This window comes from Perkinsus marinus, assembly GCF_000006405.1.
Source record: "Perkinsus marinus ATCC 50983 genomic scaffold scf_1104296947646, whole genome shotgun sequence".
Lineage (NCBI taxonomy): Eukaryota > Perkinsozoa > Perkinsida > Perkinsidae > Perkinsus > Perkinsus marinus.
The window spans coordinates 1-942 of record NW_003210540.1 but is presented as its reverse complement, the minus strand read 5'-3'; the positions used below and the strand labels follow the sequence as shown (position 1 = coordinate 942).

The following is a 942-nucleotide window of genomic DNA, read 5'->3' as shown; positions in this document are numbered from 1 at the left end:
GACGGTAGACTCATCGAGAACTCAACGTACGAGGGTGGGAGAGTGGAGTGCCTTAGGACTGGCATATTCCGCAGTGACATTGAGGAGAAGTATGCAGCAGGCTCCTCCTTGATGCAGTGAGGATGTTCATGTTAGGTTCCGTCTGGACACCAATGCTATTGACGAGCTGATAGAGTCGGCCGATAAGACTTGTCGCTTCTTCGTGGAAACTGAAGAGAAGACAACGGTTGATGAGATCGAGAATTTTGAGGAGGTGGTGGCTAGGCGTGGAGTTGGGTCTGATGTTAGGACTTTGCTCAGGTTGTCGGAGAGCTCACTGAGGCACTCAAGGAACTACGCCGGAATCCTCATAGATCTGAAGAGCCTCTTATCTATCACTTGGATGTGGCAGCAATGTGAATAGGAATGTTCGTCGTGTTGGTTGGAGTAGTTTTTTGGTCAGGTACCCAAATATTATCCTGAGTAACCGCTTGCAGCCCTCGGCTATAGTCAACCCTGATTACTGTAATCAGTGTAGTTATTCGGACCCGCAGTTGAAGAGTGACTGTAAGAGGCACTTGGAGTGGAAGTGGCGAGGTGAGGGTCGGTGGTCGGTGCTGGGGTGTGACGGTGGATCAGGCGATCTGTATATGGCAACGAGAGCGGACGTGCAGCATCAACAGAGTGAGCTCTCAGGTCCGAGGCATAAGTAGGGCAGATTTGGAGGAAGTGTGGTATGGATGATGGCTGTGGTACTCTGTAGGTATACCACTACCGTTACGGAGGCGGACGGTACGAGCACGGTCAGGAAGGTCGGGTGGGATGAGCTCACGGAGCGGGAGCGAATGGAGATCCTTATTAAGAACGTTCGCAACTTTTCGTTGAAGGCATATAAGCGTGTGAAGAGCTCGGTGTTTGAAGTCAAGACCGATACTGTGTGCCAAAGAGAGAATCCTTTTTACA

The 942-nt window shown here is 50.7% G+C and overlaps 1 protein-coding gene across 1 annotated transcript; it reads left to right on the top strand.

Annotated features, from left to right (window-relative positions):
• Positions 1-135: 135 nt before the first annotated feature.
• On the top strand, positions 136-914 carry Pmar_PMAR019274 (dna polymerase epsilon, catalytic subunit, putative; the record flags this gene model as incomplete). Its single annotated transcript, XM_002779308.1, has 5 exons — positions 136-253; positions 301-395; positions 443-576; positions 619-688; positions 743-914. Coding segments are annotated over 5 exons (589 nt in total), but the record flags the coding sequence as incomplete, so codon positions are not given.
• Positions 915-942: the final 28 nt, after the last annotated feature.